At 40.5% G+C, this 24,604-nt stretch overlaps 1 protein-coding gene across 4 annotated transcripts in view; it reads right to left on the reverse strand.

Moving 5' to 3' along the window:
* Nucleotides 1-8,480: 8,480 nt before the first annotated feature.
* The window catches only part of ANLN (anillin, actin binding protein), a 54,618-nt gene continuing 38,494 nt past the window's right edge, over nucleotides 8,481-24,604 (reverse strand). Inside the window, exons 18-24 of one of the 4 annotated variants that reach the window (XM_058181436.1) lie at nucleotides 20,315-20,353; nucleotides 20,137-20,158; nucleotides 19,751-19,863; nucleotides 12,381-12,467; nucleotides 10,579-10,686; nucleotides 9,213-9,385; nucleotides 8,482-8,955 (exon numbers count right to left, since the gene is read on the reverse strand). In XM_058181436.1, the coding sequence (XP_058037419.1) occupies nucleotides 8,832-8,955; nucleotides 9,213-9,385; nucleotides 10,579-10,686; nucleotides 12,381-12,467; nucleotides 19,751-19,863; nucleotides 20,137-20,158; nucleotides 20,315-20,353 (666 nt within the window). In that variant the 3' untranslated portion in view covers nucleotides 8,482-8,831. Of the gene's footprint in view, nucleotides 8,956-9,212; nucleotides 9,386-10,578; nucleotides 10,687-12,380; nucleotides 12,468-17,544; nucleotides 17,725-19,750; nucleotides 19,864-20,136; nucleotides 20,159-20,314; nucleotides 20,354-24,604 lie in introns of those variants that run through there. The other 3 variants (XM_058181438.1, XM_058181437.1, XR_009154949.1) reach the window with 3 other exon arrangements.

The raw sequence follows: 24,604 nt of genomic DNA on the forward strand, positions 1-24,604 counted from the left end.
GATTGATAGATAGAGCGGGTGTTTGCAGATTGGTTGAGGTGGGGAGTGTTGATATAAGTGGGTTGGTTGGCTCTGGTTGCATCCTGATTGGTAGATGGAGTGGGTATTTGCTGATTGGTTGGCTGATCGGTTCTGCGCATGCGCAAGATGGCGCCTCGCTAAAAGATCGGACTCGGTGATAGATGGTGTCCCGGTGCAAGGCGCCGTCTTGGCGACCTGCCTAGTCGCTTGCACCCCTCGGCCTGTTAAATCATCTCCCCAGCAGCCGTGGGAGAGGTCTCTGGACCTTCTTGGATTCACGGCTGTTGAGAACAGGGCCGGGAGGGCGAGCGGCAAGCGGCAAGCGGCAAGCGGCAGCCATTTTCAAGACTCGGAGGTGACGCAGCGGCTTGTTTTTTCCTGCCGCGGCGCTTCGGCCTTCTCCCCCTGCCGCGATACGAGCTGTGAGGCGGCATTTTCGGCCTTTTTGGCCTGTTTCTTCCTGCAACGATGTCCGGTCCTTCTCCCTGCCACGTTGGGATTTGCGGCGTTCTTTGGCTCCTTGGCCCCTCGGAGTGGCTTGGCCCTTGGGAAAGGCCTGGCCCCTTGGAGAGAGAGGCCTTGGAGAGGTTTGGCCCCTGAAGCGGTTTGGACCTTCTGGGAGGGGTGTCGGTCGTTGGAGATGGAGGTGACCCCCTGACAGGTGTGTCCGATCGCAGTTGGAGGCTGATGTCAGAGGACAGCGGTGAGGAAGGCAACGGAGGAGTCCTGGTCTATTTCCGGCTTGTTCTTTCCCTAATATTGCAATGTCATCTGCAGTCCTCCCTTGCCTTTTGGGATTCTTATGGCCTTTATCGGTCCCTTGGGACTGTTTTGGGAGTTGTTTTGGGACTGTTTTGGGAGCTGACGGGAGACTCATCTGGAAACAGCGGTGGACACCGATGGCAGCGATGGAAGCGCCACCCCACCCCCTATCCCAGAATTTTAGGGCTTGGCTATGGACAGATTAGCAGTACTTACATCCTGGATTTATTAAGACCTTATAATTTTCAAGACCTATTTAAGACCTTGGCTTATCAATTTTTACCAGGATTTTACCATTGATTAGTCTACCATAGATGCTATCTGTCCATCTTCTCCATCTTTGCTTCATTTTTTTCACCATATGCCCGTCCTTAATTGAAGAACCATCATATATTAACATCTTTGCCAACCTGGGACAGAGCCATTTATTCGCCGATTCTTATCTTATCTTTATGCGATACTCTTCACATGAACTCTTGCGCCTGCTAGGTGCCCCCGCCTCGCAGGAGTGGCCCTCCACACTACCGAGGGCCGGCCTCAATGACGGGTCTTGGGACCCACAGAGGTGGCATGCGTCCAGAAAGAACCTTTGGGGATTTTTAGATAGGGAATTTTTAAGGGGAGGGAGGGAAAGGGCGGGTGTTGGGGGTAACCCGTTGGGGGGGGACCTTTTTCTCCTTGGACACCTAGAGCCCACAAAGCTGAAGAGAAAAGGGGGGGGGTTTCCCTTCCCAGAGGATTAAGCAGATAAAGGTACTGCCTCTCTCTGGCTTGCAAGGGCTCTGATCGCTCCAGGAGCTCAGGAGGGCTTCATTCCGCCACCTTTGCCCCCATGGAGAAGGAAAGCAGCTGGGCTATTTTTGCTTCAGGCAATCCAACGGAGGCACCCATTTAGTTTAAGTGCTGGGTGCAAGGCCCAAACAGAATGTGAGAGGGATTTTTTAGCAGGGCGTGGGAAAGAGAGGCTCATCAGGCTCTTTCCACCTCTACCCCTTTGCCACAAGAAACTCAAGGCTCTTTTTTTGGGAGGGGACGTAAAGGGAGGAAGTTTGAGTAAATTAAGAAATTTAAAATCTGGCCAGTTTAAACTCTTACCCTGGCGCTGGACAGAGGTTCCTCAGCTTATGGAAAGTGAAGGAATTCACACCAGTTTCCTTTTCATGGCAACCAGGTTAAGAGTGCTGGGTGTGGGAGAAGACCGAGAGAAAGCCTCTCAATTCCTGTGCATGTCGTTTCACTTTTCACTAAGTTTAAATGTGTCTCCCTCTGTGTGTGGTGGGGAGCAGAGCTCTTTCAAGAAGAGTTATAGGAATCGAGAGGCTTCCTCTCTCTCTCTCTTCTCCCACATCCAGTGATTAGTTTTAAGTCAGTTGCAATGAAAAGGAAAATGGCGCGCAGTAATAATCTCTCTGTGCAGAAGCAGTGAGGGCATGCCCAGCACCAACAAGGGCCAGATGAGGTGGCCACAAGGCCCAGCAAGCTGTCGTGTCCCACTCCTCCGCTGACGGCCGGGTCAGGGAAATCCGAATCAGGCTTGCCTCTGCAGCTCTGCCCAAAGTCCTAGCAAAGTCCTCAGAGCAGGCAGGAGACCAGTAAGTGACTTCAGCAAGATAAGTTCAACTTTTGCCTGACTCAGAGACTGCCAGAAAGCAGATCCTTTATATAGGCCATGGGGTGTGGCTCCATGACTCAGCACTCATTAAGGCCTGCCCCTCCCTTCCTTCTGTTGCCTCCGCCTATCCAATCTTCTGATGCGAGGATTACTCCAATCAGCTGTTGGTAATAAACCCTCCTCAGGCTCACATGCTGTGGAGGAGGGGGAGGGGTCTAGCTGCTCCGTTTGCCTGGGCATGGAGTCAGGGCTGGGGCAGGGAGGTGCTCCTTCTTCTGCAGTTTGTCTGGGCATGGAGCCAGGACTGGGGCCGGGAGGCATACATTCCTCCGTGTTCAGGAGCAGATAAGAAGGCCCCGGCTGCTCTGAGGGCGGGCAAGACACAACACAAGCGATGAGGCCCCAAAGAATCAGCCACAGCTGTTTCAGCCCCTACCACTTCTCTCCGCAGCAGAGGGATGAAAGGAGGGAGTCACAGCAGGATAAAAGAGTCACATGCGACTCCGGACCTGTGGGTTGCTGACCCCTTGTTTAAATAATCAGTCTCATGTTTTGAGTTGAGGTATAGCACTTTATATCAAGGATAACGGAGGTAGACTGATATACAATAGAAAAGCACATAAAGATCCTTTCAGTTCAAAACAAGTCCTGGTTGCTTAGAATAAGAAAGATGGTACTGGTACATGGCGAAAATTGAAAGGAATGGCAGAGCTGAGATATTTCAGCAGTTTCTAGCTACCTGGTGATCACTTTTTTCCTCCTGGGGGTGGGTGGGGGGGAATTCCTCACACACTAAGGAAACTCTTTGAATCAGGTTGTACTTTGGCTCCAAAGCATTTCCAGGCATAATTAGTATAAAGTGAATGGTTATAGCCATTAGCATATATAAGACAATGAATGGCAGGCATAAATAGAATAGAGGGGAGAGGAGAACAGGGCAGTGTGAGTGGCAGGCTGGCATGCACACGCATGCACGCACAATGAATGGCAGGCTGGTGTGCGTGCCCATTCATGCGCAACTCAACTTGGCGAGGTTGAGCTATGTACATGCGCACACATTTTAGCCCATCACTTGTGCAAATTGAGCTGTGCATGCACTGGCTTGCCAATCATGTGGCCTGGTTGCAAATAACCCACAGCCCAGTAGTGGGCTGCGACCTGGGGACCCCTGCCTTATCCTATTCACTCTTAAGCACCCTTCTTTCTCCAGGGATCATCTCTCCACTAGTGTTGCCATAAAGTTGCCTCCTTAGTCTTTGCTTCTTGATATATGTAGCATTTACACATCACAATTACCTTCATTGCTTAACAAATCTCCCTTTAATATATTTTCTTCAAAGGGCAGAGATATATGCTCATAGGTGCCTTCTCAGTTTAACTATGTGCTAGGAATCTACATTGAATCTTTCCACAGAACAGGCAAGCAGAAGTTCTAACCTTGAGACCAATTTATAAGATTTATGTCCATCAGTGGAGCTCACATTGTCACACTATTAATGTTCTAAATACAGTAGTTATAAGGACCATGTTTAATTGACTTCTAATACATATTTTATTTAACTGGAACACAATGGACATATTACTTTAATATTTCTACGAGACTTCCCCATTGTTTGTCCTTAATTGCATCTTTGTAGCATTTATCACCCGGATTCCATTTTTAGAATAAACATGCAATACACTGTGTTCTAAAATTGCTTAAAAATAAAGATATAAACAAATAAACATGTGACTGGTCATTTTGAGACAGAAAAATGCTGGATTAAAATGGACTCCTACCTGATTGGGCAGGATTATTTTTACGTACTATATTTCTAACTTTCCAATCTATTATTCAAGGTTGCTCTTTGTTTTTAGTTACAATATTAAAAGCAGAATTAAGTTTTTCAAGAAGTGCTTTGAATCTAGTACTATGACCATTTTATTAATGTAGTGCTCAATAAATCATAAAAAGCTAAATGGCATTTTTGTTGTCCACTATGAATTTGTGCACTCCTACTATATCAACAGTATAAGTTAATTAATAATTCTGACTAAAATAAACAAGTTTTAAAAAGCCACAGAGAACACTTCAGCAAAATTACTTATTTCTTTAAAGAATTATCAACTAAAATATCCTTACATTTGTTCAAGTTAATGCCACTTAAGGTTTACATTTATGTATATTAACAAAATTTTGGTTTTTCCCCCCCCTCAGCAGGGATTAGTTCAAGGTTTTAAGTATTCATCATATATTAAAAATGTGTATTTTAAACAGATTTAAACAGACTTTTCTTTCTAATCATCTAACCAAATAAATTATTGTAAAATAAGTCTGATATGTTTAAACTGGATTCATTCAAAACAATCATTTTTTTTTTCATAATCAGCCTTGAAATTATCATCAGGATTTGTACAAATTTAAGTACGTTATTGTTGAGTTGAACACCTTACTCAGATGCCATTAATTCAATTCAAACTCTAGGATGTGAAAAAAAGGGTCCTTGTTTCACTACTTTCACAATCTTCTTTGGCTATTTTCCTGAAATAGCAGTGTTACTGAGAAAACCCTAATAGGGTGCCACAAATCTGGAGCCATTTTTCTCCTAAAGTTTGGATGGGAAGGACTAGGATTTGGTTAATTGAAAAGGAAAACTGCTGTTAAATGCCTCTTTCTTTGGAACAGATCGGGATGAAATTCAAAAGATTTCCCTACCGGTTCTGTGGGCGTGGCTTGGTCATGTGACTGGGTGGGCATGGCCAACTCAGTGTCACATCAAGGGGTGCCTTGCCTGGCCCTTCCCCTCCCACCCATTCCTTATCACACCTGGCCTCACCTGGTATCTATAGTTCTGTAAAAATGTTGTTCACCTTTTTTTGACTTTATTATCTACTGTATTTTTCAGAGTATAACACGTACTTTTTCCCCAAAAAAAGAGGGTGAAAATCTGAGTGCATCTTATACTCCAAATGTAGCCCCGCCCAGCTTCTCAAATGGAGGTTTCAGAGGCTGAAAAAAGCATCAGAAATGGAGCTTCAGAAAAAAAGCTCCAAACAGAGCTTCACGGAGCTTCAGAAAAGAAGCCCCAAACAGAGCTTCAGAAAAAAAGCCCCCAAATAGAGCTTTAGAAAAGAAGCTACCAAACGGAGCTTCTGAAGTTGTTTTGGAGGCTTTCAGAGGCAGAAAAAAGTTTTTCCTAAAATGGAGTTTCAGAGGCAGGAAAAAAAAGTCAAAAAAAGCAAGGCACAGAGCTCACAACCAAGGAAACTGTTGCTAAAATTCACCTCTGTGAACACTGATTGGGGGTATTCAGGAAGGCCAATCCATCAGCCAATCAGCTTTTTTATTATTTTTCTGCCCCAAAACTAAGGTGCGTCTTATACTCTGGTACTCTGAAAAATATGGTACATACTATAGATCTACTTTAATAGACCACTGAAAGGAGGAAATAGCTCACATGCTTTGCCCAAGAGTGTGATCTCCAACAGTCTTTTAAGGGGTTGCCACAAAGAGGGGGAGGCACAGTATTTTCCAAAGCAGAAGGCAAAACAAGAAGCAATGGATGAAAACTGAACAAAGAGAAGCAACCTAAAACTAAGGAGAAACTTCCTGAAAGTGAGAACAATTAACCAGTGGAATTGCTTGACTCCTGTAGTTCTGGGTGCTTGATCACTGGAGGTTTTTAAGAAAAGTCTGGACAGCCATTTCTCTGAAATGGTATCGGGTCCCCTCCAAAGTTCCTTCTAAGTGTTATTGTTATTCTGACACCTTTCCCAGGCCCTCCCCTCAGTCCAAAATATGGCTGCGATAGTTGATCAGAGCTCCTCTATTTTTTATGTGCCCCAGCTTTAGCATGTAGTATCAGAGCTAAGTTACTTGCTTTTCTATTAATACATAATCCTTAAAAGGGCTCTCCTGTAGGGAACCTGCATGGTCTAATTTAGAGGTCCCCAACCTTTCTGGTACCAGGGACTGGTTTCATGGAAGACAATTTTACCATGGACCTATGTGTGTGTGCTGGTGTGGGGGGGTGGGATGGATACAGTTTGGGAAAGAGGCACAGACAGAAGTGGTAAATTAAATAGTGGGTGGGCCATGCACGGAGTAAAATAAGTGTGCGATTGTTACTTAAGGCCTGCCATCAGATGATTTTGTTCCAGTCCAGAGGAAAATCAGAATAAACACATAGGGAAGACTTCACTAGAAAGGGCTTTCTTTTGTTCTATGAGAAAATCAGAATAAAGAACTGGAAAAGACTTGACAAGAAGAGGCTTTTTTGTTCTGCTCTGAAAGAAAATTAGAAGACACAGAGAAATCTTCACTGGAAGAGGCTCTCTGCTTTTGCTCCAGAGGAAACCCCCAATCAAAGACCCAGAGAAGCAGAGGGGGTGAATGACCACCACCTGCACTTTTCAATGGTTCAGCACAGCGATTCCCTTCCAGATTAGCCCTGTGACTTTCTGCTTCTAAGAAAGTGGAAAAGAAGGTGGGGGAGAAGAGACAATTCTAACTCACCTTTCCAGAAAAACAAACCTCTGAGGGAGTTTCTACTGGCTATATTGTCTGAGTTTCTCAATGGCTTCATTAAGGCAAGTGCTGAGCTGGTTTGCAATTTTGCAAAATTTTACAAGGTGATAATTGTTCTTGGCTCAATGCCCAGACATCTCATTTAAGCTAGTTAAGAGCTTAGCCCTGCTGCCGGAGGGAAAGGAAAAAAGCGGCAAAAAATGTCAGTTTATTATTCTATTGTGTTTGCTTGCTTTTCTGATATTATGGTAATAAAAATATGGTCAAAAATATAATAAAAATATGGAAGCTTCACCAAGTGGGTGGCACCAAGGTAAATCTTCTGACACAGTGAAAGCCCTTTAAGCATACATACCCCAAACCAAAGAACGAAAATCAAGCAGGATGTTGCCAAACGCTGAGGCATTCTTGAGCATCAAAACAAAAGCAAAAAATTCCAACTGAAGTGAATCAAGCAGTCTTGGAAAAGTGCAAACAAGATTCCCTTGGAGACCCAGCACTTAAGGTGACATTCCCCCCCACAAACTCTGGCCATCAGCTGTTTTTTACCACTGCTCCAATGACCATCAGCTGTTTCTTACTTCCGCTGAGGGCAGATGAGACGAAGACTGACCATCAGCTGTTTCTTAGCTCAGCTCTGACACAGCAAACCACTCTGCTGTGCGAATCAGCTGCTGAGCTAATAAACAGAATATAGGAGACGTGAGAGAAGGGGGGGGCAGGTGGGTGGGGCCAATCAAAATTTTCCCTACCGCTCTCCAAACCAGTCAAAATTTTCCTTACTCATACGCCAGAACCAGTCCAAACCAGCTGAATTTCACCCCTGGAACAGATGCATTTGGTAATTTTTTTCTCCATTATGATTACTCTAATACCAATATTTTTTTCAGCGGGGTGAAAGTCAAGAGCTTTTTTCTCTGTTCCTTCTTGCTTTTCATATCAGAAAAAAACTATCTCACTATTAAAAAAATGAGAGAAATGTTTTAGGCAACTAAAGGACCAATCTATTTTTTTCTCTTAGCAGGTAACATGTTAGGTAAGAGGAAGATCTTATAGAGCCAACAGTTCTCCCAATTTGTCTCTCCTCTCAGGAATTTGATGCTGAAATTTGTTTTTAGATTGAATCCTTCCCTCTATTTACTTGACCCAAAGATTAGATCTTAGGAATATGGAAAATGTGTTCGTATAGATACAGATCATTCTGAGTACTTCCATTTCCCTTTGGACTAAGGGAAATGTCTTCAGATTATTCAGTGGTTTCCTTAAAAACAATTCTCTGAATGGAAGCAGTTCAAGGTTTATGGAAAAATAAACTTGTAACAGATCTGGACTTATTCAAACCACTTAAAAACCTTAAAGCATAATGTGATTAAAAAAAGTGGGTCCCGAGAAAAAACATGATGTTTTAGAGTTCTTTAAAACATCTGTTTTTGGATCAAGAAATTGTTTATATTCCTATTTTCATGTTCACACTTTGTGGATTTGCTTGTTAATTTTAGGTATGTCTGGATCCTAAAATCCATACTCTTTTGCACTATGTTAAGAAAACATTAACTAGAAAACAGTTCTTCTGACAGGCATTTTTATTTTTGCTAAAATCTTCATAGTTTAAGAATAAAAAAAAATACTAAGAATTCACAGAATTACAAAAAAGGAACAGGGACAATGTATAAAGTATTAGTGTTTATTTAAAGCCACATTATGTAAAGGAAGTGCATGTCTACTAATTTTTCAGAGCAAATGTAGCTACATCATAGCATGTTGTGATAACAGTAGAAAATATTTGTGGAAGCTGCATATCTGCTACTTAACTGAGCAGCCTTAATATTGCACCACTGAGCTTATATTAATTTTGCTTACATATCACTCATTTAAAAAATAACAGTTTGTATTTAGCTCTTAAAGCAAGCTTTAAGGAGAAAACATAATTCAAGGTTTTCCAATAGGGACATAGCAAGCATCAGGTTGCCACATGCGAAGATCAATAAGCACTTGGTTTAGCTTCTGCATCCAGAGATTACGCTCATCTTTAGTATCTGCTGATAACCAGTTCCTTTAAAAAAAATGAGATTCAATATTAATTTTAAAATTCTCCTATACAGGAAAAATGGATTGTCAAAACTAAAGGAAGTATCCAAAATTATTTTATTAATTGTAAAAATGATATCACAATTCCAACATCATCCTCATAACTTAATCAACAATGCTGATAGCCAGGCCATGTAACCACTCAATTTAAAGCTACTTGTAATAGAGAAAATATATACTCAACTCTTTGAAGAACAGAATATGGATTAAAAAAGTGCTTACTTGGTAACACAGAGTGTGTCTCTGCATTGGCTGACTAATGTTTCCTTATCATCTTCTCTCTGGGGACGAACAGTAATTAGCTCAAAAGTATTTGGACGAGCACAGAATTCTCTATTGGCTGGTTCAATCTGGCGATTAGTGCAGTTTGCCAAATTTATGGAGCCCAATGGATGCTGAAATTAAAAATATTATTTATAATATTTTGTTTTCTGCTTATAATACTATAACATGGCAAAGAGGCTTACAGAAAAACAAATAAAATATATAATAAAACTATTCAATAAAAGTAACAAAATTATCAGACTAATTCAGAGGAAGAAGTTGTGGAAATTCCATGGAAGCAGAGAATAGTACACTATGGGCATTTATGTTCTTTATGCAACTTTACATTAATATGCTAACTATAATACACTTGCAAATGATACAATTTTTATTATGCAGATGCACAGTTACATCATTATGCCATTATACAAATTAGATAAATCACAGCAAATGTGTGATGGTACATGTAGAGTCCACTGTACTGGGCTCTGATTAAATAGGGCTTAACTGTCTTTTAAAAATGAAATATTAAAACAAATCATTCTAAACAACAATTCTTCTAGGATGGTATGTCATAAACTACTATGCTAAAACAGATGCCTTCTTTATTCTGCAGACAATTTTTTTTACATAAGGTCCAGGTAATGCCTAATGACATTCAGTGATCTCTCTGGAGGCATGACAAGTATTCTGGCCTCAAGTTGTTTAGAGCTTTATATATCATAACCAAAACCTTGAGCCTATTTTGGTAGTTGTTCAAAAAAAGAATATCATATTCAGGACCAGTGCCTACTCAACAATCTGGTCACAGAGTTCTGTACCAATTGCAACTTCCAGAACAAACATAAAATGAATTATAGTATAGTCTTCTAAACAAACATTTACCAATAATTGAACAAATGCACCCACAGTCCTTGTCCAGAAAAGTACATAATTAATATATCAACTCATGTTGACAATAAATATTCTTAGACAAAGGTAATTTGTACCTTCAAAGATAGTAAGTTCAAGAGCATCCTCAAACTACATACATATTCTTTCTGAGAAAATTACACACAGAAGAGAAGAAAAGAAATGAACTTTATAATTAATTGCAGTCTTCTTTTCAAACTGAAGATTCTTTCATGACAAACAGTCCAAAATACACAGGAAGTAATCCTAACAAATATTACAAAATAGTGCAGGATTTGGCTACATAATGTATGAATTTACCTAAAATTAATGTAGCTATACAAGACTCTGATGAAACATACAATTTCAAAATCAAATAATTTAATTTAAAAAACTCTACATTATTTTTATTTGAATTTTAGCCTGCAATTACCTTTCTCTTCTCATCATCTGGATAAGTCCAATAAGAGATACAATTTCCTGAAAGAGCACACCAGCGTCGATGCCAAGCTCCAAATCCACTAACATCTTCAAACATAGTCTATAGAAATAGGGAAAAATATTTTTGAGCATATACATTTTCCCTCATTTATTTGTAAACATGGTTAGGCCCTTCATACATACAGCTCAGCCTGTTACAGTTCCTATTATGGCTTTGTTTAATTGTTATACATTTTAACTTACAATCAGTTACTTAGTGACCCCTCAAAGTTAAAGTGCACTCTCCCAAAAATTACTTTTGATCTGGATCCAAAGTTCATCTCCTCCCTACACAGGCACATATTCACATTTTGGGTGCTTAGCAACTGATCCTTATTTACCATGTTTCTCCCCAAATAAGACTCAGCCTTTTATTTTGGGGGGCTCTGAAATAAGCACTAGGGCTTATTTTTGGGGAAACACGATTTCAGGGCAATCAGCCTGGCTGGGTGACCCGCCTCCTGGCATGTGCACAAGAGGTGGCAAGCGCATAACGACTGATGGTATCCAGCAGCAGCTGCAGCCCACCGATCCCTTGGTTAGCGCACTCTGGGATTGTGCAGTCTGCGTAGCACAGGTGAATTTATTCCCTGTCCAAGCAGCAGACGGAAGCAGAGGCACCGGGGTGGGTTGGGGGGGAGGATGACGGGGATGGACACAGGAGATCCAGCTGGGCTGCAGGAAAGCCAAGAGTTGGTGGGCTGGAGCCAGCAGACAGGCGACTACAGGAGGCTTGTTTTCGTGTCTCTTGGCTTGCCTGCAGCCTGTGCAGTTCTTTGGGATTGCCTCCCTCCCTCCTGGTGCTGCTGCACCAAGATGAGCCTCCCACAACTGCCTGCCGCTCCAGTCCATCAACTCTCGACTTTCCCATGGCCTGTGCAGCATGTCCAGATCACATGCCTCCCCCCACCTCTGCCTCCTGCTTGGACAGGGAATGGGTAATCAACTCCCCTGTGCTGCACAGGCTGCAGCCAGACACCATTGGCTTGAGTGTGCTTGTGCCTCCTGTGCTGGCCACGCCTAACCTTCCTTCATTAGGGCTTATTTCTGGGGTAGGGTTTATTTTAGGCACACACTTAAAAATCAGGCTAGGGCTTATTTTGGGGGTAAGGCTTATTTTCGGGAAAACATGGTACAGTCATTTTCAACACCTTATGATCTGACTGCAATTTATATTTTTTTCTAAAAACTGGCATTTATTTCTGATTTAACCACTTTATATCTAACAATGGATTTGCTTAACCATGGCATTTGCTTAATTTGCTTTTTTGCATTTGCTGTAAAAGTTATAACATCAGGTCTGGTCACCTGAGGAACCACTTTATGACTGTCATGACATATGATCATCATTGCCAGGCTCAATTACAGTCATAAGCCAAAGATTATCTGTATTCTAGGCTTTAGCAAATCTCTTCTTTGGACCTAATTTAGCTTCATTAGATTTGATTGTTCTTGAATTCTTTATAGTATATATTATTTAAATAACTATTTTAAATAACTAGTTTGATTTTGGAACTGTGAGCATTTTTATAGCACATTTTGCCATCTAATGAAATCAACACTATTCGGTCAACTACAATAATTTGCAATTTAACAGATGCTGGTACATGCGTTCTAAGTTAGAACTTAGAAAGCCATATAATGCTGTTAGAAGATTTATCATAGTCACAAAGAAGACAGTATTAGAAATCCTTAAAATTAGAATAAAATAAAATCAAGATCTCACTCTACATTAAAATAGGTGCTATAACTTACCAAAAACCCTCTCTCTTCCACACAAGAATCAATTTGACATTTAATCTTTAGATGTATATGCCCTTCCAGAGGAGATAAGAAAGGAACCTAAAAATACACAGTAGTTAAGAGAAACCTGATAATAATCCAGAAAGCCAAATCAGCCATGTAAAATTTCTAAGAACTGACCAATTATGTCAGTGAAACAGAGGCATAATTAGGCAATAACCAACTTCAAAGAACAAAAAAGATGGAAGCAGAAACAAAATATTCAGAGGCAGCTTCCTGCAGTGGGGTTGTTTGTCTGTCCTCTGACTCAGCTCTCTAAGACACATTTCATGTATAGTCTTTGGAGCTTCAGAACTGATGCCACTGAACACATTCAGTCTTGAGCCGAGGGAGGTCACTGTCCCGCAGATAGCTGGATGTGAATCTCTCCTTGTGAAGTGGGGTCTGGGGATGCAGGTGGGTCTGCTGATTACGTACCTGGCTCCTTGCTACGTGACAGCAGCCCTGCCCGAGCTGCTCAAGGTGATAGCCGGGACGGCGGTGGAAACTCCCAGACTAATGTTTATGGGGGATTTCAACCTGCCATCGGTAGGCGAAACCTCGACGACGGCTCGGGAATTCATGGCCTCCATGACAGCCTTGGACCTGACCCAGTTAGTTAATGGTCCCACTCACATCGGGGAAAACATTCTGGACTTGATTTTTGTCTCGGTCGGGACAGTGGCTCAATGATCTGGAATTGGGGGGTTTAGCTATTGAACCCGTCATGGTCAGATCATTCACTCCTTCGGCTTGACTTTCGAACCGCCAACCCACACCGCGCCTGATGGACCCGGAAAGATTTCTGACGGAGCTTGGGCCATTTCCTGAGGACCTAGCCCATGGCTCGGCTGAAGAACTAGTCACAGCCTGGGAAAGGGCGGCGGCGGCGGCTTTAGACCGCATCATGCTTTTGCGGCCTCTGACCCGGCGCTGATCTTGACCAGCTCCCTGGTATTCTGAGGAGCTGAGAGAGATGAAGTGCCGGAAAAGACGCCTAGAGAGTGCTTGGAGGTCCAGCCGATCTGAATCCGATCGAACACTAGTAAGGTCTCATATTCAGACCTATCTAGTGGCGATAAGAGCAGCAAAACATCATTATTTTTCCACTCTTATTGCATTGGCAGATAACCGCCCAGCCGCCCTGTTTAGGGTGACCCGCTCCCTTCTTGCGCAGGGAGCTAGGGAAGACCCCTTGCAGGGCCATGCTGAGGATTTTGGACAATATCTGTCCGATAAAATCGCTCGGATCCAGGACGGTCTGAATGCTGATTGGGTAGATTCGGGTGGGATGACAGAGATAGTTCTTGAGACTGTTATTTGGGGAGAGTTTGACGCTGTGACTCCCGAGGACGTGGACAGGATACTGAGGAGGCTGAATGCGACCACATTTTTACTGGACGCATGTCCCTCCTGGTTGGTACTGGCCACACAGGAGGTTACACGAGACTGGCTCCTGGGAATTATCAACGCCTCTTTAATGGAGGGTGTCTTTCCTACTGCCTTGGAAGAGGCAGTGGTGAGGCCCCTCCTTAAGAAGCCCCCCCTGGATCTGACTATTTTGGCAAATTACCGTCCTGTCTCCAACCTTCGCTTTGTGGTGAAGGTTGTTGAGAGTGTGGTGGCATGTCAGCTTCCCCAGTACCTGGATGAAACTGTCTATCTAGACCTGTTCCAGTCCGGCTTCAGGCCTGGGTACAGCACGGAGACGACTTTGGTCACGTTGGTTGATGATCTCTGGAGGTCTCGGGACAGGGGCTGTTCCTCTGTCCTGGTCCTATTAGATCTCGCAGCGGCTTTTGATACCATCGACCATGGTATCCTACTGCGGCGGCTGGGGGGCTTGGGAGTGGGAGGCACCGTTTTTTGGTGGTTCTTCTCCTACTTCTCCGACCGTTTGCAGACGGTGTTGGCAGGGGGGCAGAGATCGACCTCATGGCACCTCATATGTGGGGTCGGTTCTCTCGCCTCTCCTGTTCAACATCTATATGAAGCTGCTGGGTGAGATTATCCGTGGTTTTGGGGTGGAATATCATCTGTACGCTGATGATACTCAGTTGTACATCTCCACCCCTAACCATCCCAATGAAGCCGTCGAAGTGATGTCCCGGTGTCTGGAGGCCGTGCGGGTCTGGATGGGGAAGAACAAGCTTCAGCTCAAGCCGTCCAAGACAGAGTGGCTGTGGATGCTGGCTTCCGGGTACAGCCAGTTTACCCCATCACTGACTGTTGGGGGTGAATCACTGGCCCCCAGGGGGAGGGTACACAACTTAGGTGTTCTCCTGGATGATCGGCTGTCTTTTGAAGAACATATGACAGCCGTCGCCAGGGGAGCTTTTTATCAGGTGCGCCTGATTCACCAGTTGCGTCCCTTCCTTGACCGGGATTCTCTTCGCACGGTCACTCATGCCCTTGTCACTTCCCGCCTGGACTATTGCAATGCTCTCTACATGGGGCTCCCCTTGAAGAGCACCAGGAGACTTCAACTGGTCCAGAATGCGGCTGTGCGGATAATAGAAGGGGCACCACGATGCTCCCATATAACACCTCTCCTGCGCAGTCTGCACTGGTTGCCGGTGGTCTTCCGGGTGCAATTCAAGGTGTTGGTTATCACCTTTAAAGCGCTCCATGGCACAGGACCGGGTTACTTACGGGACCACCTACTGCCACCTATAGCCTCCCATCGGCCTGTGCGCTCTTATAGGGAGGGCCTCCTCAGAGTGCCGTCAGCCAAGCAATGTAGACTGGCGGCCCCCAGGAGGAGGGCCTTCTGTGTGGGGGCTCCTGCCCTTTGGAACGAGTTGCCTCCTGGGTTGCACCAACTTCCCGACCTCCGGTCTTTTAAACGCGAACTCAAGACCTTTTTATTTCACCATGCGGGGCTAGCCTGATGGAAAATTTTAAGTGGTTTTGTATTAGTTTTAACTTTATTGGGCCATTTTATAATCAGATTTTTAATTATGTTTTTAACTTTTGTTCTGTGTATGTTTTTTATTGGCTGTAAACTGCCCTGAGTCCTTCGGAAGAAGGGAGGTATAAAAGTTTAATAAATAAATAAATAATAAACAAATTCAGCTGAACTGTACCACTGCCCCTTACTATTGTATCATTTACTGTATTTTGTCAAAACAGGTATCTCTATTCTTAAAAACCAATGGGATTCAATTGTTAAGATATGTCAATGATCTAGGGATAAGTAATTCAACAAAAAATATTATTCCATGTTTATTTGGCTTCCTAAAAATGTTTTCAAAAGAATACTCATATTTTTGCATTGGTGCTATAAAAAAACCTAAGGTCCTTCTAATTCCTATAATCTGGTTGTCCCTGTTACAGTTTTCTTTTGTTTTCAAGTCACCACAAGAGAAGGAATAAAACAAATAATTTATATCCCTCTACAGCTAGAGGGATATAAATTATTTAAAAGAAATAGACAAAATAAAAGAGGTGGAGTTGCACTATATATAAGAAATAACTACATCTCTACAGAAATAGAGCACAACAATGATGAAAATTATCTTGAATGCATTTGGGTCAATATTAAAGGGAGGGAAAATGATATTGCCATAGGCATATACTATAGGCCACCCAACCAAACAGAGGAAGTAGATGAACTTTTTGCTAGTCAGCTAACTAAGGTATGTAGGAAGCACATTACAGTAGTAATGGGGGATTTTAACTACCCTGACATCAACTGGGAGACAAACTCTGCACCAAGTGGAAAATCCAACAGGTTCCTAACAAACCTAGCAGACAACTTTGTTTCCGAAAAAGTAGAGAAGGGAACAAGGGGATCAGCCATATTGGACTTAATTCTCACTAACGAGATGAAATGATAGAAGGTGTTGAAGCTATAGGAATCTTGGGGGCAAGTGATCACGCAATATTGGAATTCAACATTATGCAAACACAAGTAGTAGAACAAAGTCAAACTAGAGTCTTGGGCTTCAAGAAAGCTAATTTCAATAAACTCAGAGAGAGCTTGAGAAGGATTCCATGGATGAGAAACTTCAAGGGGAAAACAACTCAAGAAGCTTGGGAAATTTTGAAAAGTGAGAAAAACTGGTAAAAGCGCAGTCTAGCACAATACCATTGAGGAAGAAAAATAATAGATCTCAAAAGAAATCAGCATGGATGCATAAAGAACTATCTGACAAATTGAAAGACAAAAAGGACACGTATAAAAAGTGGAAAGAGGGGCAAATAACTAAGGCAGAATATCAGCAAATAGCCCGAGCCTGTAAAGATGAAGTGAGGAAAGCTAAGGCTCACAATGAACAAAGGCTAGCGACAGAAGTAAAAAATAACAAAAAAGCTTCTTCCAACATGTTAAAAACAAGAAAAAAGTCAAGGAAATAATTGGTCCATTGCTGGGAGAAAGTGACAAGAAGGTGACAAGCAACAGGGAGAAAGCAGATCTACTTAACTCATTTTTTGCATCTGTCTTTACACAAAAGGAAAAAACAATCCAACCTATCAAGAACAGCACCACAAAAAACAGATTAGGAACACAAGTTAAAATAGGAAAAAAAATGGTAAGTGAACATCTGTCTACCCTAGACGAGTTCAAATCACCAGGAACGGATGGATTACACCCCAGGGTTCTGAAGGAACTGGCAAATGAGATCTCAGAACCACTGAACTATATCTTTCAAAGATCCTGGAGCACAAGGGAACTGCCATAGGACTGGAAAAGAGCTGATGTAGTTCCCATCTTCAAAAAAGGAAAAAAAAACAGATCCAGGAAACTACAGATCTATCAGCCTAACCTCAATACCAGGGAAGATTCTGGAAAAAATAATCAAGCAGCGAATCACCGAACCCCTAGAAGTAAACAAAATAATAACCAAAAGCCAACATGGGTTTGTCAAAAACAGATCATGCCAGACTAATCTTATTGCATTCTTTGACAAAGTGACAAAATTAGTGGACCAGAGGAATGCTGTCGATATAATTTACTTGGACTTCAGTAAAGCATTTGATAAAGTAGACCATAACCTACTACTAGATAAAGTAGAAAAATGTGGGTTAGACAGCACCACCACCAGACAGATTCATAATTGGCTGACCAACCGCACTCAACGTGTAATCCTCAATGGAACTACATCCACATGGAGGGAAGTATGCAGTGGAGTACCTCAAGGCTCTGTTTTAGGCCCAGTACTCTTCAACATCTTCATCAATGACTTGGACGAGGGGATAGATTCAGAACTCATCAAATTTGCAGATGACACCAAGCTGGCAGGTATAGCCAACACTCCAGAAGATAGGCTCAAGATGCAGAAAGATCTTGACAGACTTGAAGATTGGGCACTATCTAACAAAATGAAATTCAACAGTGAAAAAAGTAAGGTTATACATTTAGGCCAAAAAAACAAAATGCACAGGTACCGTATATGTGGTACCTTGCTTAATAGTAGTAACTGTGAGAGGAATCTTGGAGTCCTAGTGGACAACCATTTAAATATGAGCCAGCAGTGTGCAGCAGCTGCCAAAAAGCCAACACAGTTCTGGGCTGCATAAACAGAGGGATAGAATCAAGATCACGTGGAGTGTTAATACCACTTTTAATGCCTTGGTAAGGCCACAGTTGGAATATTGCATTCAGTTTTGGTTGCCACGATGTAAAAAGGATGTTGAGACTCTAGAAAGAGTGCAGAGAAGAGCAACAAAGATGATTAGGGGACTGGAGGCTAAAACATATGAAGAACGGTTGCAGGAACTCGGTATGCCTAGTTTAATGAAAAGGACTAGGGGAGACATGATAGCAGTGTTCCAATATCTCAGGGGTTGCCACAAAGAAGAGGGAGTCAAAGTATTCTCCAATGCACCTGAGGGTAGAACAAGAAGCAATGGGTGGAAACTAATCAAGGAGAGAAGCAACCTAGAACTAAGGAGAAATTTCCTGACAGTTAGAACAATTAATCAGTGGAACAACTTGCCTGCAGAAGTTGTAAATGCTCCAACACTGGAAATTTTTAAGAAAATATTGGATAGCCATTTGTCTGAAATGGTGTAGGGTTTCCTGCCTGGGCAGGGGGTTGGACTAGAAGACCTCCAAGGTCCCTTCCAACTCTGATATTATTATTATTATTATTATTATTATTATTATTATTATTATTATTATTATTACTACTACTACTACTACTACTACTACTACTACTACTACCTGAGCCAAAATCTCATAACTCCTTAATAATATGTGCAGGCATTTGTACATGCTGGTTCACAAGTTGTCTGAAATCAGTAATAATATTTTTAAACAGGAACTAGGAAGTAATTAACCATAAAAGCTGCCTCCTGCCAACCTCTATTTTATTAATTGTATATTCTCATTATAGGCAGAAAATCTAACCTATGTTATCAAAAATAAAATCATTGGCATTTAACATTACTGGTTAACATTAATTATCCAACTATAAAATGGTTGTTTGTAACCCCATTACTGGGCAGAAACTTCGTACTTTTTTCCAGTGCTATTCAGATAAACTTGGCTGGAGCAAATAATGTGTTCTTCACTTGTAAATTGGTTTTGGGATTTTTTTCTTCTCATGTTAATGCAATCATGGGCAAAATATATAATAAAGATGACATGTGATGCTGAATTATACTCCAAAAATATGATAATTATCTCTTAATGAATAACACTGGCAATAAGGTTGGGGTTCAAGTAAGAATTTTTTTCTATGTAGATGGAAAGAAAACAACTGTTTTGTTGTCAAAGAGTAGATTCAAGAGCAGACTCGTCCCGAAGATGGCTGCTGAATGGTAAAAGGCTTTTTTCTCTCACCAATGATCTGATGAGATTCCGTCTGAGGGGAATGTAATTTACAAAATATTAGAATGTGCAGAAATGCATAGACTAATGTTTACTATTAAGGATAAAGAAGAAACTGAATATTTTTTTTGTATGGGATATATTTTATCAATGGATAGACAACAGAAGCAGAAGTTAGAAAGGAGGAGATATAAAAAGAGGAAATGCTATAGTGGAGAGTTGTTAAAGAAGATTATGTCAAGTATTATTGTTATTATATTATCAATATTATGGTGATGAATACAACAAATGTGTATTATAATTGTTTAAAAATAACTGTACCAAGACTACACATAGTTTGATGAAAATTGAATGTTACATAAATAAAACAAATAAAACATTTTTAAAAAAGGAATAATAAATTCTGTTTATTATCAATGTAATAAATTCAATTAATAATCTGACAATCTAATGTCAGAAGTCATCAAAATCAATAGTAGGTCCATATGTACCTTCTACTGAACTTTATTAAACTATTATAATTTAAAGAAATAGCTTGTGGAAAACCAAAATGTAAATTAATTACCTTGTCCAACAGAAATTTGGTACTCCCAACTGAAGATAGTAAAATTGTATGTGAAGCAACAAGAACAAAGTTACTTGTGCGCACAGAATTAGGTCCACCTGGACTGGTCATAGCTATAACAATAAAAAAACATGTAAACTTTATTTAGTCAATGTTACTGGTTAATTCTATTTATAAATTAAGTATTTAATTGATTAAATTATAGAATATTTTCAAACGTAGTTCTAAGAATAGAAAAATGATGTGGCAGACTCCCATCTGTGAAACAGGAAGAATGATAAACAACCTTGATAATTCTTAAATGTTTATAGGATTATAATTTCTTTCATTCTTTATTAATCAGGACTAGTATCAAAATAAATACCAAAACATAAAGCTTTGCTTACCTGGTCCAAGAAGATTAGTTTTCTATAGATATGCATATGTAAAAAAAGAATAGAAACAGATTATTCAAGAAATATTATAGACAATACATTTCATACTATATTGGAAATACTCTTGATGAAAGTTAACGTTAAATATTTGCTTGGGAGTGGGGAAAAATAAATCAATATTAGTACTTACAGTAGTAATAGATGTCAGTAATCTCTTTGGAGTAATAGCCTATGATAGAGAAGACAACACATACCAAGAACACTACAAATATTATAATTTATTTTAGTTTAATGTTAGGTGCAGGACTTAATTTAGTCTGTTGCATCACAAAATGAAAAAAGGAAAAGGAATGAAAAGCTTATCTAGTACAAAAACAAGTCAAAACCAGAAGAATAGATTTATTTCACTGTACATTAAGTATATAAATATAAATTGATGAAATGAAATCCGATTTTTCAAAAGTTACAGGATCTTTTAACTATAGAAATAATACTTGGATATCAGAAGAGAAATAACTGATAAAAATCACGAAATACAAAGATCTGCAAATAGAAGGGGAATAACTGGGAAAATACTGTTTCCCTGAAAATAAAACCTATCTCAAAAATAAGACCTAGCATGTTTTTACGCATGCACCTAATATAAGCCCCACCCCATAATATAAGCCCTACTTAAGAACCCGTGCAGCCCGCCCCTGCCCATTCCGTCTGATTGTTTGTGGTTGGGATGAAATTCACTTACCTTCGCTACTGGTTTGCAAATGTGAGCACACATCTGAGCATAGCGCATGCATGCCTCCTCCACACATGCAGTATCTTCTATGCATGCGCAGAGGGTCAAAAAGGGGACATGATGACATCTGGGCAGGTGGGCGGAGCCTCCTGCTGCCAGCGCTACTGGTTCCCCCCAAGCTGGATAGAACTGGCTGAATTTCACCACTGCTTGTGGTGCGGTGGCCATGAGGTGACGTGGGGTAGTGGAGCTGTCCCACACGCCCTGCACCAACTTACCTCAGGGCCCCTGCAACCAGGCCATCTACACCCTGACACCTGCCTCGCAACAGCAATCATGTTGTTGTGGCCTGTCAGCCACTGGCCCCTCCAGCAGCTGAATCAGATGAGGCGGAGGCGTGGGAATCAGGGCCAATGTCCTGAGAATCTGAGGGCTCCAAGGGGGAAGAGGGAATGGAGCTGTTAGAGATAGCAACAGAGGCGGAGCTGGGCCAGCCATCAGCCCTCAGATGGAGAGGCCATAGCCCCCAGGTCTGGAGTTGGCTGATGAGGAAGAGGAAGAGCAGCTTGGCCCAGTGCCTGATGCACAGATGCGCAGAGGGCAGAGGAGAGGAGAGTAGCGCAAATCTATGGGGGCAACTCTTGGGACAGAAGAGCCACCGCTACTAAGCTCCACCCTAGCTCTGGGGATATTATCTTTCTCTGTGTTATTATATAAAATTTAAATTCATTTCTACCATCATCACTGAATATATATGCTGCCCATATTACTGCAATAAATTATATACTGTATGTCTATTTATTGTCCTGGCTTAGTTTGTAACACAATATGGAACAGAAAATGTACCTTCTCTAAACTTATATTTTTGGAAGGTATCTGTTTGAAACTTTTATTTATATAACCTGCAATTCTGGATTGACATATTATCTGTAAGTATGTTTACAATCGTATACAGGTAGTCCTTGACTTATGACCACAATTGAGCCCCAAATTTCTATTGTTGAGACATTTGTTAAATGAGTTTTGCCCCATTTTACAACATTTCTTCTCACAATTCTTAAGTGAATCATTGCAGTTAAGTTAGTAACCTGAGTGTTAAGTGAATCTAGCTTTCCCGTTAACTTTGCTTGTAAGAAGATCACAAAAAGTGATTACATGGCCGTGGGACATTTGGAAAAAGGCAAATGGCATAAATATGAACCAATTGCCAAACATCTGAATTTTGATCATGTGACCATAAGGATGCTGTAAAAGGTTGTAACTGTGAAAAACAGTCATAAGTCATTTTTTTCAGTGCTGTAACTTTGTCACTAAATGAACTGTTTTAAGTTGAGGACTACCTGTACAGGTAATCCTCGGTTTACAACCATAACTGAGCCTAAAATTTCTATTGTTAGGCAAGACATTTGTTAAGTGAGTTTTGTTCCATTTTACAATCTTTCTTGCCACAGTTGTTAAGCGAATCACCATAGTTGTTAAAGTTAGTAACAAGAATTGAATCAGTCTTCCCCACTGACTTTGCTTGGTAGAAAGTTGCAAAAGGGGATCACATGATCCTGAAACAATGCAGCCTTTAGAAATATGAGCCCATTGACAAGCATTTGAATTTTGATCACATGATCAGGAGTATGCTGCAACTGTTGTAAGTGAAAAAAGGTCTTCCGAAACTGCTATATTTTTTTCAAAACATTCTCATAAAATTAGATATTTCACAGAATTGAATCAAATTACAATAAATTTATATAGACAAAGAAAAAAGCAATAAAACTATCAGACTTTCAGGACAGTAGAAGCAGAGGTGGCTTAGGACTCCCAGATTGGTGACTTTATTATCAGGAAGCAACTTTAGTTTGGATTAAAAATGGATCAGTTTGAGAAATAAAAGATTACTCATACTGGAAGGACATGATTTTAAAAAAGGATGGCATGCCTTCCTATGGGACAGAGAGAACAAATCTCATTCATATTTCTTACAACATAAAATACCAGAAGCTCTAATGCAAACATGGCAAGAAATTAAGAAAAACATTATATGAAAATCCTTAATTAGGTTTCGACGATGGAAGCAATGATCCATCCCAATACTCTGAACCTAAGTAAAATGGCAAAATACAGTGAAATTCTAGATAACCAGGGGAATCAAATTAGAGGATTGGGAAACAATTTGGAACAAAAATTATAAACTAACCAGATCAGCAAAATGCAAAGAAAATCAATATAAAATGTTTTACTGTTGGTATTTGGCACCTTCTAGATTGGCAAAAATATATCCAAATTTAAACCCCAATTGTTGAAATGTGGACAAAAGCAAGATACCTTCTTTCATACATGGTGGTTATGCTCCGAAACAAAAAATATTGGATGAAAATACATAGTTGGATACAGGAAGTAACAGGCTTCCAGATAGAATATATACCAGAACTGTTTCTTCTAGGAATGGTGAAAACAAAATATGAAAAAAAAACCATATTATTTTACATATGATATTTTACAGCGGCAAGATTGGCATTTGCGCAATGTTGGAGAAGCTAAAATACACCCCCTGAAGAGTTAATAATTAGAAAATTATTGGATTGCGCCGAGATAGACGAAATGACACTTGAACTGGAAGGACGGATGGATTCATATTTCTACATAATAAGGGAGAAATGGTATAATTGGGTCAGAAATAGGAAAAAAGGGGAAATAACAGATAGTAGAATTAGTAAGAATTAGTAATTCTAATTAGAATTAGTAATATAATTTAGTAAAATTATATAGAGTATAGGAGAACATTAATGGCATGCTATGTAAATGGTCACAGTCATGCACAAAAGTTGAATAAAAATTGTTTGTTAAAATTTAAAAAAAAATAAAAAAGGTCATGTCACTTTTTTCAGTGCCATTATAATTTTGATTGTCACTAAGTGAACAGTTGTAAATCAAGAACTACCTGTACTTTTACTCCGAGAGCGTATGCATCAAGACAAATTCCTTGTGTGTCCAATCACACTTGGCCAATAAAGAATTCTATTCTATTCTATTCTACTTATACTGTTGAACACATGTTTTAACAGTCATAGTTTGGGGTTAAAATTATTGGAATAGAACCACATGATTAGTCAAAAGAAAAATGCATCTTTTTAAATACAATTTAAACACTACCTTAACATTCCAAGTCAGTTCCAAGCAAGTTATTTTCTTTTTATAAAATTAGAATGTTCAGGTCTAATAAATTCAAATTTTTCAAATGTTGAGGGAGTTGATAAAAGGGAATATTTGTAGCTCAAGGTTGAAATAAGAGGTCCTTTGTGCAGCACTGATGTTATCTGGTTTGGGTAATGAAACATCTGCAAGAAAAGAAGCAAGCTCAGAAAGCACCAAAGACCCCTCATTAAGGGAATCATTTAGGTATTGCTGCAAGGGCTCCAATCACAATTAGTATAACTGGGTTTCTTTTTCCATAAATGTTCAACTTTGATCTTCAAGTGCTATTATTTCCAATTTTTTTCATACTCCTTTCCCTCAATCCTAGTTTTTATTAAAGTTTCAGCATATAATCAGCCAGTTCAAATTAGATTTGGCATTTTTATCCATCTATCAAGCCCACCCGAAGGATCTCGGATAGGCAAATGTGGATGTTTTATTGTATTAGTATTGTTCATTGTATAGTCAATTAGATGTTCAGATTGCCATTTTTATCAACCTATCAAGTTTTTCCCTGAGGACCTGTGATAGATAGATGTGGACGTTTGGTGATGTTAAAGG

Source organism: Ahaetulla prasina, chromosome 4 (genome assembly GCF_028640845.1).
Source record: "Ahaetulla prasina isolate Xishuangbanna chromosome 4, ASM2864084v1, whole genome shotgun sequence".
NCBI lineage: Eukaryota > Metazoa > Chordata > Lepidosauria > Squamata > Colubridae > Ahaetulla > Ahaetulla prasina.